Consider the following 14,201-nt stretch of genomic DNA (forward strand, 5'->3'; position numbering starts at 1 on the left):
CAGTTGATGGTCTGTCAAAATTAATATTCAGAGATTGCAGCTTGTAACAAGCACATTTATAGTCATATGAGAAGTGCGTGGTTTTATGAGAGCTCTTTATTCAGAATTGTATCTGTCTTCAAAAATACATGTACATAGCACAACGGGGGAAAATGAAACAACTCTGCTGTTTCCTTCTTGGTAACCTGGCTTCACCTGTGTGAGATGAGTTTAACCCTTTTATGAGAGTTAAGAGCACTGAATATCATATTGTAATGGCATAAAGAGACAGGAAACTACGCTTTTTAAGAATAACTCAAACCTTGACACTTCATGCCTCGGGGTATCTTTTCAGTGATCTGTCCACTTTGATTTAGAAAAAAAAAAAAAAAAAAATCTCCCTTAATTGCCAGTCTACGTCTGAGCTACCCTACTTTTGTACTCCATGAACTTGAAGCTCCACAAAGAAGGCGCTGAACATGCTAAGCAGCTTTTGGCGTGTTAAAATACCGTCCACAGGCTGCATGATTTTCGGCTTCATGCACAGAAGAAAGAAAAAAAATTTAAATTCTTGGATCTGTGAGGTTTCCAGTTTCTAAAGAGAAGAAAGTGTTACTTCCCCTTTAAGCCTGGAGCCGTTCGTGTGTGTGTGTGTGTGTGTGTGTGAGAGCGTGTGTGTGTATGTGTGTGTGTGAGAGTGTGTGTGTGTCTCCTCCTCTTTGAGTGACACAGCACTTAGATATGCCTATCAGTAACTTAAACCCCACAAACTCCACCTTCTAAGTGAGGAAGCTGTGGGTTGATGGAAATGTAGTGAGCAGATTGAGACAGACAGTGAATCATTAGCAAACTGCAACGCCAGGATGAACTTGTCTGGAACCTAAAAGGAGAAAACCGTCTCGGAGTCCTCTGCGGTGCTGGGCTTTGCGAAATACAGCCAAAGTGGATCTAAAAGCCGGTTGATCCCCAGTCCAAGATGCTGCTGGTTTCCCAGCGGGTAGAAGCACCACGCATGGAGCCACATATTCCAGTAAGTAGCATTTGAAATCGATAGGGACTGGAAAAGTAGGAGCTGATGGAGAAGGACTGAAACACCCTCGGAGTAGTCGCTGGCCCAGGCTCGGCGCGGCTGAGCCGGAGCCGCTCTGGGCCGGGGTTGGAAAGTTTGCAGACGCGGTTCAAGAAAGTGCCCACCTTGTGCTGGCTCTGCCCGGCACTTTGTGTCTGTGGGGGCTGCGCCGGGGCGCGGAGAGGGAAGGAACCAGAAACTTGGGGTAAAAATTTCGCCCTCGTCCCTGGTGAGGGCGGCTGTCAGTCCAGGGAGAGGAGGGAGCTGTCGCTGGCGGCGGGCGGGAGGGGGCCCGTGGGCTTTAAAATGGTGGTGAACAAGGTGATCTCCGGGGCGGTGCGTTCTGCGGGGCAGCCGGTGTGTGGCGGCGGAGGGGCCGCTCCGGGGCTCGGGGCGGGCAGCGCCCGAGGTCGGCGGGGAGCCCCGGCGGCGGCCGCTCCGCGGGTTTGCGTGTCATTGCTGGGCTGAGGGGAAGAGGAGGAGGAGGAGGATGCCGCCGGTCTCGGCCGGGGTGTGAAACGGCGGCGGCCCGGGGGGAGCAGGGCTGAGGAGCCGCCGGTGCCCCCAGCGGCGCCAGCTCGGGGTGTCCCCGAGGAACAGCCGTGCGGCCGGGCTGCCTCAGCCCAGCGCGGGGGGGGCGGGGGGGGGGTCATTTAAACTTCGATCAAACGGGCAGGGAAGGGTAAACCCGGCATCGCAAGGGGACTCCTCCGGGAAGGTGTCACACGCCGAGGGGCTAGTGCTGGTCTATTTTCTTATTTTTTTAATAACTCCTGGTATTTGCGGTGTGCCCGGTTATTTGGGGAGGCTGAAGCGCGCGCTGTATAGGCAGGATTTGGAACAAAAGGCTCCGCCGAGCCCAGAAGGAGCCCTCGGTTATTCCTGAAAAGAGTGCGGAGCCCAGCGCCGAGGCTCCTTCCCGGCCAGGGTGCGTGTGTGCGCTTCTCGGAACGGGAACAGCCCGAAAGTGCGGGAGATGGTGCAAACGCGGCGCGTGTGCCGCTCTCTCCGCGACTATACGTGTATTTGAAATAAAATGCATGCTGACTCACGATTTAAACTGTTTTGGTTTCTCATCCTGTGATTAAGATCGGGGTTTAGAGCAATTGCAGGGTAAACAAGGCGCTCGCTGACTCGGTCCCACGTCTCCCTCTAAGGCAGGGGCTGCCCCTCTCCCCCAGCCGACCGGCGAGCCCTCCTCCCGGTCCCTCCTCCGCCGCCTCCCCGGCCTGTTGCTCGGCCCGGGGGAGCGGCGGGGCCGAGGGCACCGCGGCTTTTGTTCGGGCTTGGCTGGCGGGGGGTTGTCACCAGGGTGACTCGGTGGGATCCCGGGGAGAACGGCCGTTTCTTGGAAGAAAACGGGCTTTGGTTTCCTTTCACACCGCTCCCCCCCCCCCCCCCCCCCCCCCGGAACAATAAATTAAAAGGCCGCTTTTGTTTTCCACGGTGCTCCCGGCAGGGCGGCGGGGGGAGGCGGCGGAGCCCGGGGCCGGGGAACGGGGCCGGGAGGCGCCGCGGAGCCGCGGCCGCTGCCCGGCGCGATCGGGGCCGCGGCCCCGGGGCCGGTGCGGACGCGCGATCGCTTCGTCTCTTCCCGGCGGCACCAGATGCGCCTCTCGGGCACCGGCCGCTCGCAGGAGCCTCCTGGCACGGGCGCTGCACGAAGAGCCTGCCTCCTCCTCCGGCACCGGGGGGGACCCCGCAGTCCCTCCCCCGACCCGCCAGCGGGGAGATTAACTGCGTCTGGCCCCTTCCCCGAGCCGGGGGCGGAGGCGCCGGGCTCCCCCCGCCCCGCCGCCGGGCTCCCCCCCCCCCCCCCCCGCTGCTGTGTGGCTGCCCCGGCTGGGGAGGGAGGAGGGAGGAGGGAGGGGTGCGGGAGCGCCGGGAGGGGCGAGATACTCCCCCTGTTATATAATGTGAGTGTTTCCCTGCTTAGCCCTGTAATCCCCGGGTAATGCCTAATGCCCGTGCCCCGGGGGGGGCTGGGGGGGGGAGGGCTGCCCCTCCCGGAGCTCCCCCTCTGGGCCGAGCTGATGGGGAAATAAAGCTGCTGATGGGCGAGGTGGACCATATGGTGCCTCCGGGAGAGAGGGAGCCGGAACGGCCTTGAACCTGCCGGAGCCAGCAGCTGTTTGCTGCCGCCCCCGCCCCGGGCAGCGGATCCGATCGGCCCGGCCCCCCCCCGGCCCGGCGGCTGGCGCAGGGCATCCCCCGGATCGGCGGGGGCCGCCCCCCCCCGCCGGCAGCGACTCCTCCCCGCCGCCCCCCGGGACGGATTTTTGTGTATCCCCGTGCGAGGAGCTGAGTGCGCGCAGAGTAACGGCGGGGTGGGGGCACGAATAGTGCGGGGGGTGCCAGGGCTGGGGGGGCGGACACACGCGTCGGTGGGAGAAGCTGCCTCGGGGAGGGGGGGTAGGGGGGTAGGATGCTGCTTGCCTGCCCACGGCCGCGCTCTCCAAGTTACAGGCAGGCAGGAGCAGTTTGAGCAAGTTCTACACTAGCACCTAAAAAAGCAGCGATCTAGTTCTGGCACTGACCATTTTCAGTTCTCTCTCCCTGCCATATGTTTGGAAGGGGAAAAAAAAAGCAATTTGGGAAAGATGCTCTCAGCCGAAGGGAGGAGGTGGGCTGAGGGAGCGAGATACAAGGAAATTCCATGTTAGGAAAGCATTAGCAAGGGGTGACTTCTAATGTTTTCCTGCCACTGACGTTGACAGTGACACACATGTGTGGGTTGAAATTGGAACGTCACTGAGTTTTTAAACTCAACCAGGAAATAGTCTGTTGCTCAGGGATAAAAAACAAATAGTATGTATTGTAAGGCAGGTAACATGCAGTTAACAGCTCCTCTCGAGTGAGTGAAAAGCTGTTTAATGTTTAGAATTGAACAGCTCAAATTTAATTTAGCTTTTTGTTTTCAGAGTTTTGGGGGTTTTTAACGAGGTGTTTCATCTCTATTTTTAATCCTTTTAACTAATACTTCAGAATCAGAAAAGCAAATATTGACAGGGCTTCGCTTTTAGTCCCTTATAACTTAGTAGTTCGAACCTGCAAAGTCTCTTGGGTTGTTTTTTTTTTAAAGCTAAGGTAGTTGTTAAAGGGTTTGGGGGGATTAGTAATTACAGGAGGCAGTTATATTTTTTTTTAATTCTTTTGTATGGCTTCCTGTTACACAGGTTGAAGTGTTTTATAAATACAGTGTGATTGGTTTTGTTTTTTTACTGATCTTGTTACAAATGTTACAATGTGGTATCATTCAGAGATTTAAAATGGGATTAGGGAGCTATTGTGCTAGATGCTTTCTGAACATACAGGAAGATTTACAGCAAGAGTTCACGATCCAAGGTGTCAGGCTGACACTCTTGCCCCGACTTAAATAAATGGTCACTAACCTGCCTGGATGCAACTGCAGGACAAGGATCGACCTAAGAACTGGCTTCACGAGAGACAAAAGTTAGGAATGCAGAAGGTAACACAAGGGCAAGGGTAACAGTAAGTAAAATCCCTGAGTCGTCCTGTAGGTTAAGTACAGCGCAACTCACTGGTTCCCAGTCATTTAATCAATAAATGTTCTATGTTACTTGCTACTCTGATGAAAGTCGCCTTAAAATAACTTTTATGAGTACGTAGCCATGGGAAAGTGAAGTAAATCTTGCAGAAGCTGTGACAAATGAATTTATCCAAACTGGGGGATGTGGTAGTAGAAGGTTGTCTGAGCTCCTTAAATAGGGAAAAAGGCAGGATCCCCAGGTTTTCATTGTTCCCTTGTGCTGGCTGTTTCTGAGTGTCAGCGGTTTTCAACATTTAGGCGAAGGTGACTATAAGTTACAATTCATTAGTAATTGGTATGGTCTCCAAATAAAGATAGCTAAATCAGTTTAAATGATGCTGGCGCCTCTCCAAGGAGCCCTCTTTATATCTGACACATTTGCCATTCACTTCTTTAAGGAACAATTAATATTGTACACTGCTATTTTTTTCTCTATGGGAAGAGCAGTAGTGCAACTCATTACAAAGGTTTTGTACCTGATGTTCCAGTTTGACTTGCTACGTTTAAAAAAAAAAAAAAAGTATTTTGAACTGAAGGAAGCAGAAGACACACCAAGGCTTTGCGTTGAACTGTTTTATATCAATATTGATTTTTTAAGGGGGTTTGTGTTATAAAGAGGGAGCCTTTATCCCCCTGAGCTCTTTGGCAATTATCTTCCTGCCATAAATGTTGATACGCACATAATGGATGTAACTAAAAAATCTCCTTATCCCAGCAGAAAAGGCTGACTGTTTGTTGGAGCAGAGAGAATGCTGAGAGTGTGAATAGACAAACCCATATGTCGCTGGTGAGAGAGATAAATGATGGACGAACAGGAGTTGGTTACTATGGATCAGCACAATAAACCAATTCCCATCATACACCTCTCTTAATAATATACCAGTTTCAATGCCATTGACGGGTAACCTAGGTAGCACCAGTCAACTGTAAGTTTTTCAACTGTTCTTTTATACATCTCAAAGAACAGTTGGGACTGTTCTAATTTTTTCAGATGTTGAGTGCTAAAATTATGCAGAACTTCCTTCCTTGCCAGTAATTTTGAAGGGGAACTTTAGAGCATTGCTGTAAAATGCCAAATGTGCACGATACCTTTGTGTACTCATAATAAGTTTTGTTCCATGCACCCGTAAAAGGGGTGCACTGGAAAAGGCAATTGCTTAACAAATCTGTGAAGAAACTGTTTAGGCATTTAGTATTACCATCATTAGTGTCATTTTGCATTGGAGTGGATATTGGAAGATACTGGAGTATTGTTTTAAGTGAAAATAGCAAAAGAACAATGCTGTTTTATTTTTAAAAAAAAACACAGCCCTGCAGAATAGGCAGCGATCAATAACACAGTTTTAACTTTCTGTAACCCATTTTAGGGCTGCCAGCAGCTGAAGGGAGACTTTGCAAAACAGTCTGTGCTTGCATCACGGTCTCCTTCCCGTGTTCTTTATTATTACTGCTAGCGCTTTGCACAGAAAATTGAAGTCTTTGTCAGTTAAAGGTTTCACTTTATGTCCTTGTCTTCTGGTAGATATTTTTCATTGCAGTTGCTGTGGACCGGCCTGTTAGCTCTGTTCAAAATGAAAGTATATCTCAGGGTGACAGCGTAAGCAGGGCTCATGGCTCTTGGGATACGACTCCATCGTTTTTGAAGTCACCAGTTGCGCTACCAGAGAGTGGTGCAGTCAGAGAGGGATAACTAGCAAATGCAAATGAGCTATGAAGAGTCTTTATTCCTCTTGGGAAGCCTCCTCGCTGATAATAATTTTAATTTTTTAAATGGAAGAAAATGTATTACAAAGTCATTACTTTCCTTCGAGAGGCAAATACTTACTTTGTGCAGAATTTACTTGCAAAGTTGCAGTAGCTCCTTTTAGAGCTGTTTACTGTGCTGTGCATCTGGGATCTACTGAAGGGTGTTTGTTAGGCCAGGCGGTAGGAGAGTACACCAGTCCTCCTCCTATCTGGGCCCAGCCTAGCAGTCCTTTTTCATTTTATATTACATGAGACTCAGATTTGATCCTAGAATTAAGGGCCTAAGGATCAGGCCCTTGAGTAGGGAAGGGGGATTGTTATGTGCCCCCCACCCTGCTCACTCTCGCCTGTTGGAAGTAGTGAGATGGAAACGAAGCAGAGCGACAGATAATAGTCTCTGCAGGCTGAATTTTAGTGGCCCTTTGCTCCTGTGGAGGAACAGTTGTGCCCAAAGGGTAGAGCAGAGGATAGAGTCATGAGTTCCCTTCCTCCCCTCCCCACCAGGCAGCCTGGCCAGCGGGACTGGCTGGGGGACGCGGGCTGTGCCCAGGGAGCCCGCAGCCAGTGGCTGTGTCTATGGGGCCAGTGGAGTGCCAGTGGGGCCCAGGCGTGGGAGGTGCAGGGGAATGCGGGATTTCGTATGGCCCTTGGCTCCGAGCGCTGTCTCATCACTACAATGAGCCATTGATAAGCACTGACCTGATTAAAGGGTGGCTGCTCACGGGAGGCTGGGGCGCGCCCCGGGCTTCGAGCGGGGGCTGCCGGACTGACCAGAATTGCTCTTTGGGAATGGGTGTCCGGGCTGAGGAGGGGGAAACCAGAATTCATCGTCGTAGCCGGTCTAAAGGCAGGTGTCGAATTATGACTTGTTGAAATCCGCTCTGCTTTTCCCTGCAAGGGACTTGGCAGTTTTATTGATAAAGAAGTGTTACATAAGTACCCCATCAGGCATGTCCTAATTTGTTAATAATTGATGATCTGGGTAGTACAGAAATACCAGTGGTGTTAATGCACTCCCACACTAATGTGCAATCTCTGCAAGCCCCCTGTTTTGCTTTTACTTTAATTGTAATACAGGCTTTTTCTTTTTTTTTTTTTTTTTCTTTTTTCTTTTTCTTTTGAATTTACCTGGTGATCCAACCACAGCTGCCTGTTGTGCTTTCCCGTTCAGGCAGGGACAGCTGGGGGCTCAGCCTGTGGCAGACATGATATAGATTACCTCAGCAGGGGAGGGTGTTAACTATGTTATTGTTTCACCCCATGTCAGGCAATCTATTGAGTGGCATCAGTGTTAGCCCGGGCGGAAGCCAGTTTTTTGCACCTTCCACCTTTGGAGGTAAGGTGTAAGTCAAGTGGGACGGACGCGGTGGTGCGTCTGCAGTTTCTGCGCCAGGATTTGTCAGTGCGGGGAAGACAGGGCACTTCTGCACAGCTCAGAGCAAGCACCCTTCTGTTTCTCCCCTTCTGATAACAGGCTGTATTTGCATGGATTTAAAAACGGGCTACTTTTGTCGTGCCACAGCTAGAGAGATTGGAAAAAACAGTTACTTCTGTTGACACGCACAAAAAAAATACCTTACTGGATATTATCAACATGATCTGGCTGCCTCTTTGTTTTGCATTGTTTTTCTTTTGCATTTCTGGGGAAGTTTCTTTTTCTCTAGAATTAAGTACCTCAGAATTCCGAGTGGGTTCAGGAGTTACACCTACCCGAGACATACCTATTTATTGTTTTTAGAATAACACAGCATATTTACTCTGTTGTGGGCAATGAAATCCATTACCTGCATTAAAATCAGAAGCAGCAAGCTAACTTTCTAGTTATGTTGTGAAATATAATGCCATTGTTCGCTTTTATTAACGTCTCAAGGTTGATTATATGGCAGTTAGAAGCCTGTTCTGCTGTGCAAAAGGCTGTCTTTAATTTCAAGTGGTTGATCCTGATCAGGCAGTTAGAGTGGCTGTAGCAACAATTGCTTGGAGCTCTAAATCACTTTTGTCACAAGATCTGCCTGGTGGTATTGGCTGCTCGAAGACTTACTCCGACTTTTCAGCATTACCCTTTGGTTGGATTGCAGTGGTGAGGGATTTGCCAATCTTGCCTGTTCTTTGTGCCTAATTCTGAAAGACTGGCAAGCTTTATGCTATGTTTTCTGAAGAGGGCCCAGCTTTACTAAGCTGCCTGTCTGTCAGGGATTAATTTAACCTCTAATTACTACATTTTCTTCACAGTTTGCTGCACATGAGCGTGTTATAACAAAAGCACAAAGAAGTATGTCATTTTATTTAGCCACTACTCTGAAATTAATTTAGGGGGTATAGAGTCAGATCTGACACACTTGGTGTTAAAATAATTGTGCTGGCATTAGAATTAAAGTACATAATCTTGTTGTTTCTAATGATACAACAGTACTAGTGTAAATAGAGTTGTTAACTCGTTAGTCATAGCCACAGTAATAGAAATGATATCTCGTTACAGAGAAATACTCAAATAAACATAGCAGCAAAAGTTTCCCCCAAATAATTCATGATTTCCCCAAAATAATTCACGGTTTCTGCTTGATTCCCATCCACCATTTGAATTAGGATTACATGTTTTTTCTAAAAAGGTCTTCCAAATTGCAATAAACAAACATTTACAAGGGCTTGGGTTTCTTCCAGCCTGGATAATGATTTTTGAATTTTTTTTTTTTTTTTCATGCGGCATCTTGGGAACAGTACAAAAGGCCATATGTCCTCTTCTGCCTGCTCACACTGACATCAGCGATGCTGCAGTTCATGTTGCCTTGAGAGCACTGTGTAGTCTTGAAGAAAGGGAAGTGAGTCTGTTTCTGTTATGAAACATAGGATGACTTTCTTCTTTTCCAGCAGTGTGTTCTGTAATATTTACAACAAAGGGTTTTTTTTTTTCCTTTGGGAAGGTTTGGTGTGGGAAATGCAGCCTATCTCCAGTTTAGGTAAGTGTAGTTAAAAGGGCTGTTGTTGTTACATAAGAAATCTGCAGTAGCCGTCTCTTCGTTCTGCCCCGTGTCCATCACCTTGGAGCAGGCTTGTTGAAATGACTTTGAAAATGTAATTTCTCACATCGGGTTGGATCTGCAAAATCGTTGGTTATGTACTGACGATTTATTTCTAGTGGAAACAGAAGATTGGTTGTATATTTTTGTGTCATGTATTTGAGTTATAAAGCACGGGCCCAACCTAGTAATTCTCCTTCAGTAAAAACTGTAAGTGCATTTGATGGGAAACTTCCCCCAAAGATTCCCCAAGGTCAGACAGGACACAGTTACAGAGTCAAATCTTGTAGTCCCTTTCTCAAAAGGAGAATTAATGTGGCATCGTTATCCAGGCTTGTGACAACAGTGACACAGGATTGCCAAAAAGACTAATGGAAGGAGATGGATGATTGATTCTCTTTACAGTAGTAGATCAGGTTATTTCTCTGAATTCTTTCTTCAGTTCTCTCAATTCCCAAACTGTAACCAGTTACTGTAATTATTTACTCTAATTACTTCCAATCTACAAGTAAATTGAACATAAATTAAGATCAACTGATGTAAGGGACAGGATGGTTCAGTGAGCTGACAGTAAGGTATGGAGACGATTTGCTGATCAGTAGTTGCAGGGGATGGCTGTTTGATAGCTGTGTGGAGTGAGTGCTAAGTCCCTGCTCTTAATTTTTGTGGATATGAGTTTTCATATAACAGTTCAGAGATTTCCTAAGGTCGAAGCCAAGCCCAAATAATGCCTACTCTAATTTCAAAACTGTCACGATTTTGTTTCAAAGGGTCTGAGTATCACAGGCCTCCAGAGGTGGAGGCAAATTTTTCCCATTTTGGCAAATGGGAATAATGGTGCTTTACCTTAACCTTCACACTAAGCATCCTTAACCAGTTAAATATTTTGTAAATCAGAAGTGCTTGTTACTAGCTGAGGTCTTTAGGGACTTTTCACATAGTTGGAAATGATATTCAAAATAAAGGTAGGTACATCTTACTCTAAGACCCCCTCAAGTGTGAATGATAGTTCTATTTCTTTGTTTTGGCTATAATGCCGACACAGGTGGATTTTTTTTTTTTTTTTTCCCCCCCCTGACATCACATCATAATATCTTTCCTTTTCACTGGAACTTCAGAATTGATATAGGGGGAAAGAAGATACTTCAAGACAAAAATGGCATCTACTCTCAGGAATGTATTTTTATGTTTCATTCTCCGTCACAGATCTCCATAGGTTAAGTTTTGGGCAAAGGTGAACAAATTAATACTTTACGAAGACATTTGTCACACACAGTTCCACTCACACCTGAGAAGCTTTTTCCCTGTACATTAGGATGTAACATTTAGCATGTAAGCATTTTCATTCATTTAAGTATGCAACACTTATTTTCATGTGGCTATCAGAATAGGCACTGAGTATAATTTAATTTTTGCTTTGACTAGTTACTTTAAATCTTACTAGGATTTTCACAATTCCAAATTTACATAGGGAAATAATTTCCGAATTCATCCGGTACTTCAGTAACCCACTAGGTCATGCTGATGGTCAGGTACTTTTAAGGACTTCACTTTTCCTGTTCCTTTAACTTACTTATTTTCTTCATTAACTGTGTTGATTTAAATAAAGTCACAGAGACTGAAAAAATCCCAAGTATATACAATCTTGCAGTCAGAAATACAGGCAAAAGGTTTTGATCTCTGACTGCCAAATGGTGACTCATTAAAAAGGAATTTTTGTTCCTCCCTTTTCAAAGGGTTACTCACTACCAGGCAGTAAATATCTAGTTTTGATGCCACTGCATTGAAATGCCTGACATTGTTGGTGTATTAAATCCAAACTCTGTAAGATTATTTGATCACAGACTTCATGAAGTTTTGTTTTGTTGTTTTTCTTGATTAAAAAAAACCTGTTGGGGGATTTGCTTCAAGCTTTACCCTGTCAGTTTGAGTACAGTCTAAAATGAAATATGTTTAGATTTTAATAACAGAGGACCCTTTCCATACTTTAAGTACTGGGTCATTCAAATTATTTTTAAACACACAGGACCATGCAAGCACTAACTTCTTTCTAATTTTGCATTGGGTAACATCAGACAAGGACGTTGGAATTTGTCTAAATCAAAGAATTCTCTTTGTATTCCACATCAAGGGTTGTGTGCTAAGCATTTTCTAATATTGCATTGCATAAAGCTGAAAATAAATTGTACTGAAGAGACACATTCAAAACCCAACCAAAGGCATTATCTTTTTCTCAATTTCCATATTAATCTTGACTCTCCAAGCCATCTCCTTTGTTTTCCTGTTCTTACCTGTTCTACACAGTTGATGGAAGGGCACAATGGCTTGTTTGAATCCTCCATCTCATCTCCTTATTTATGGATTGGTTGGTTTGAACTTTACATAGCGTTGAAAGGTTGTTTTCTAGGTTGCAGCAACACTTGTGTTTGACTTGAAGCAGAAGGAGAGCACGTTCAGGCTTTTCAGTCTTTATGAGAAGTGAATCTTGGTCCGTGATCCCAGAAGGTAGATCAGCCTTAATTTCAAGTGAAAGTCCTGCATCTTCAAGTAACTTCCAATGTCAATTAAAGTTCAATGTTCTTGATTTCCAGAGATATGTATGAGTCAAATCTAAAGTTTAGGGCAAGTGTGAAGGATGTAAGAGAAAATGTAGATGTTTCTTCTGATACCAGTCTCCCCTCCCCTGCAGGGCTCCTACAGTCTGTCAGCTGTAATGGAGTGATTTGATTACTTTGTAGTGTTAAGCTAAAAGAATAAATCTAAGCGCCTTGGGAATGGGGAACCAATCCAACAATCAGAAACAAACAAGTTAATAAATGTGAAGCATTTCTGCACGGTGCTGCTGCAGAAATGCTACTTCCAGAGATGCTTGGAGGCAGCCATGACTATTGGACCAGTCAATTAGTGTAAGTATGTTCACTGTACACACCACCATTAATTGGATGCTGGGGGAAGTACTTGGTGTTTTTGAAGGAGAAGTGTGTGTCTTCTGTTGGTTATAAATTATGAAAATCTTGAATGTCTCAGGCTGAACTGTTTATTGCTCACCCCCTTGCTTCCCAGTCACTCTAACCTACATGGAAAAAGCTTGACTTAGGCAGTCTTCATTGCCCTTTCTTTAAAATCATTCTGGCTCTATACATCATCTACAAATTCTTTTTTTCCCCTTGTCCGCTATTCTCTCCCCCCACCTCAGCTCCCCAAACCCTGGCCTGAAATAGAGCATTTGAGTGACTGTCCACAGAGGCAGTTTGAAACCCAAATTATCCCCTCAGACTGGTTTCTGATGCCCACGTGGCAGGCTACGTACAGTCTGGAGTCATTGGTAAGGGCACCATGCATAGAAATATTGTGAGCTATAGCAGCAGTGTCAAGTGCTGTTGTGTAAGAAAACCCCACCTGCATGGAACTGATTTTGGATGTTGGAACTTGGGCAGATAAGGCATGGATTAATTACCCTGAGTCTTATGCCAGCCTGTAGCTTTAATTTTATACCTAAGAATGGCAATAATGGCAAACTAGTGGGTAAATGGCCAGTTCTGGCTGCCCACAAGTCCTCCCTTTGGAGCATCTCTACTGGTAACTCTATGTCTATTATTCAGGATTTAAAGTGGTCACCCACTTTGCAGCCTTCAGCTAGTTCAGCGAACGTCCCTTTGTTGGTGTTCACACCCAGAACAGAAACAGGTATCGGCCTTTGTACGAGGACTGCAAAAAATGTACCATTGAATGCCTTGCCATCTGCTACCCAAAACGTAGTGAAGCAAACTGTTAAACTTCACGTGGAGCTTAGGGTTTGATTAACTTAAATTACCCTCCTGTTGTACATGTTTGCAATGCCGATGGGATTAGGTGGCATATATTTTCAAGAAATACATGTTCATTATTAAGAAAGGTTAAGCAATAACTTCTAGTGGTCATTTCCTTTTGGAGCATAGCTGTGTCTGTAGCGTAATTTGTTTGTTTGTGTATACTGCTGGATCCTGGCGAGGAGGTGGACCAGCGCTACAGGCACGAGCTCAGTGGCGCTGGCTGGCCCAGCTGCAGGGGCTGGTGCTGCCGAGCTGCCGATGGAGAGCCAGAGACCGCGGGGCGTAGAGGTGAAGAGGTCCAAAGTACGAGGAGGCAATGGTAGGGGAGAGAGAGCAGGGACGGGCTGGGACTGAAGGGAGGGCGAAGCCAAGGAGACAGAGGGAGAGCTGAGGAAGCCGGGCAGGTATCTGCAGGGAGGATGGAGGCACAGCAGGTCCAGGCCCACCTCGGAAGGGCTGGGATCCCTCATGTGCCTGGTCCGCCAGGTCCAGCATCTCCTAGCGCTTCTACTCAAGCAGTAAGTGTTTCCTGTGTGCAGACTTGTTCTGTGCGCCTTCAACCTGCAGAGAGTGCTTTTCTTTATCTCCATTGTCTTTTTTAAGTTTGCAACTCTTGTTTTTTTCCTTGTACTCTTGCTTTCATACTTCTGTTGTGATTGCCCCACTGGAGAAATGGGAGTCTCTTAGCAGCAGTGAAGAGATGCTCCAGGGAGCTAACCCTGTGTCGCCTCTTCAGAGGCAGGCAGAGCTGCGGTGGGGAGCAGGCACAGTGCCGGGGCTGCACACCTTTGATTGCCCTGTGATCACAGGCATGTGTTGGTTTGGTTTATTTTGTTAGAAGGATTTTTCTTTGGGTGAGTGCAGTGCTTGGGCAGCCCAGCTACTGAACAGCTGACCGAAGCACGCAGCTGCTATTCAGTGTGCAGCTGCAGTACATGCCAGTTGGGTTTTGAGTCGGTGCTAACACTGGGACAAAAGTCAAGGTATGTCTGTGCTGCTGTCCTTGTTGTGTAAATTCACTGGTTCAG

General features: G+C 46.7%; 1 protein-coding gene across 1 annotated transcript in view; it reads left to right on the top strand.

Moving 5' to 3' along the window:
- The first annotated feature begins 643 nt into the window (after positions 1–643).
- Positions 644–14,201, top strand: part of MAMLD1 (mastermind like domain containing 1) — an 83,759-nt gene continuing 70,201 nt past the window's right edge. The window contains exon 1 of the mRNA XM_074835147.1: positions 644–1,009. Within this exon, the coding sequence (XP_074691248.1) occupies positions 956–1,009 (54 nt within the window). The 5' untranslated portion in view covers positions 644–955. The remainder of the gene's footprint in view (positions 1,010–14,201) is intronic.

Source organism: Strix aluco, chromosome 10 (genome assembly GCF_031877795.1).
Source record: "Strix aluco isolate bStrAlu1 chromosome 10, bStrAlu1.hap1, whole genome shotgun sequence".
In the NCBI taxonomy this organism is placed as follows: domain Eukaryota; kingdom Metazoa; phylum Chordata; class Aves; order Strigiformes; family Strigidae; genus Strix; species Strix aluco.